Genomic DNA, 2,621 nt, shown 5'->3' with positions numbered 1-2,621 from the left:
ATACTACTATTATACATATCATAATAAAAAATAAATATCATCTAAGAATAGTAATATACCATACAACAAAATAGAAATATACCGTACAACAATATCTATATACCAACAACCTAAAACAACTTATAAAAAATTAAAAAAAATTGACATAACTTTAAATAAAAAAGATTTTAACAAAATTATTATAGATATACCATAATGTTTAAATAATTTGCTTCTAATTCTAAAAAAATAAAAAAAATTAATAATTTTGAAATGAGAACATTTACTAAGATAGTCTTATGATTTAAGGTTATTTGTTATATTTTTTTTTGAAATGAAAGCATAAACTAACATAATCCTATGATTTTAAGCCATTTATTATAATTTCTCAATACAAATCTCACCAAGTGTCAAAGAAGACTCTTTTCTTTACAATATTGATTTGGCCCACACAAGAGAAAAACAGCCCAACAAGAAATCAATTTCTCTCTCCAATCAAGAGTACAAAGACTCCACCTTCACAATAGTGGTTCGGTCAAAGACAAAAGTCAATCAATGAGGCTCATCATCTTCAGATTCGGCCCAACAAGAAAGAAAAATAGCCCAACTAAATGCAACCCTGAGAGTGAAAGGCCTCCGCTCCGATCTCCGATGTCCGATCAGCGATCAGATTATTATTAAAGATATATTAAGATTATTAAGCTTAAGCTTTTATTTTTTATCAAACATTTAAAAAAAAAAGTAAGGCTTTAATTTGGATTTATACGTGTGTACATTATCACAATTCATAGAATGTTAGTAATTGAGAGGTCTAAAACATAAGATTAGATATTTAATCTGTAAAAAAAATATGATATTTAAGTATAGAATATTTATGAAGCTCTTGATTATAAAAAGAATTGTGTGTTTTATTATAAGTTTTTCTCTTTCTTCTTTTCAAAGCAATGATAAACGTAAGACGTAACCCAAATTATCTTCAAGCTATCTTTTATATTCATTTCAAAAACTAAAAAAAAAACTGTCTTTTATATAAATATATTTATATTATTAGATATATAATCTGATTATTCCTTGCAAGCAAGCACCACTAAAATAACAATATTAAACAAACAAATTGAATCTCTGTACCTTTACTCAATCATATTGCAGGTTTATATATATATATATATATATAGTTACTTAGTTTTCGTGAAAAAATAAGCTGGTTATCATATATAACAATTAACACTAAAAAGGGTATTGTGAGAAGCATTATATATATATAGTAGCAGTAGTACTATAACCATGGAAATTAAGGTTGAATCGCGGCCAAATTCAAGAAACGACGTCGTTGACAGTGAAGAAGAACAAAAGCTCCCACTCTTGAAAAACGACGCCGTTGCACCCACAAAAACTCTAGTCCAGAAAGCCATTAGCCAAACGTTTGAAAGCACAGCCCACTTAGCCAAACTTCTACCGACCGGGACGGTTCTGGCGTTCCAGCTCTTGGCCCCTATTTTCACAAACCAAGGGCAGTGCGACCCGGTCAGCCGGTCAATGACGGTGGGCCTCGTAGCCCTATGTGGAGCGTCGTCGTTTTTGCTCTGCTTCACAGATAGTTTCAAGGACAAGAATGGTGATCTCTGTTACGGCTTCGCCACGTGGCGAGGGTTGTGGATCATTGATGGATCAAACACCACAACACTTCCGCCCGCGGAGGCTTTGAAATATCGTCTTCGTTTTATCGATTTCATGCATGGTTTCATGTCGTTGCTTGTGTTTGTGGCCGTTGCGCTGTTTGATCAGAATGTGGTTAGTTGCTTTTATCCGAAGCCATCGGATCAGACCCAGGAGGTTCTGACTGCGTTGCCCGTTGCGATTGGTGTGTTTTGCAGTATGTTGTTTGTTGTTTTTCCCACCAAGCGTCACGGCATCGGCTTCCCCCTTTCTGTCAGTTGATTATTGTTATAGTTTACTTGTTTAATTGTATATGTGTTCTGTAACTGTACTTTTTTTTTTTTTGGTACCGATTTGGTGGATATTGTCAACTTGTATTTATTTTATCCAAATCATGATTAATTTTAATTACAAAAATCATGAGTAATTGTTTGAAATACACCCAAATTTTTTTTTTTAAAGCAATGAATAAAATCATTTAAAAATATAATAACGTTATACAAGCTAGTCAAATAAATATTATACATGTCATGTCATGATTATCAAAATATTTCTATACATCCAACAAAAACCTAGATCATCATATTTAGCCAAACAAGTTGTTCATCCAAGTATGCACAACTAATCCTTGAGCAACACAGATTAAGGACACTCTTGGAAATCTGGATGATAAACTTGTAAAAACTTCTAACAATGATCTTAAAAATCATTAGAGTAGGAAAACTTCATTGAAAAAGAAATAACAGATTGCAATCCAATGTCATTAGCCTCACGTAATTTTTTTTGAAAGCTTGTTATCCTTTTTGTAAAAGCTTGAAGGGACATTAATTAGTATTTTAACTGCACATAAACAAACTACATATTAGTGGGATGAAAAATAAAAATAATAAATAAATAAATATTATTGTAAATTTAATCATTATTTTTACTACAAATAACTAAAATAAGCATCAATAGATAAAAATTATAAAAATTACTAACAATAG

General features: G+C 31.1%; 1 protein-coding gene across 1 annotated transcript; it reads left to right on the top strand.

Annotated features, from left to right (window-relative positions):
• Nucleotides 1-1,158: 1,158 nt before the first annotated feature.
• LOC115697777 (protein DMP4) lies at nt 1,159-2,052 on the top strand. Its single transcript, XM_030624902.2, has one exon. It carries the CDS (start codon nt 1,264-1,266, stop codon nt 1,915-1,917), a length of 654 nt encoding a protein of 217 aa, XP_030480762.1. The 5' UTR covers nt 1,159-1,263; the 3' UTR covers nt 1,918-2,052.
• The last annotated feature ends 569 nt before the right edge of the window (nt 2,053-2,621 follow it).

This window comes from Cannabis sativa, chromosome 7 (assembly GCF_029168945.1).
Source record: "Cannabis sativa cultivar Pink pepper isolate KNU-18-1 chromosome 7, ASM2916894v1, whole genome shotgun sequence".
In the NCBI taxonomy this organism is placed as follows: domain Eukaryota; kingdom Viridiplantae; phylum Streptophyta; class Magnoliopsida; order Rosales; family Cannabaceae; genus Cannabis; species Cannabis sativa.
The sequence above is the reverse complement of the archived record's forward strand: the minus strand, read 5'-3'. Positions and strand labels throughout refer to the sequence as shown.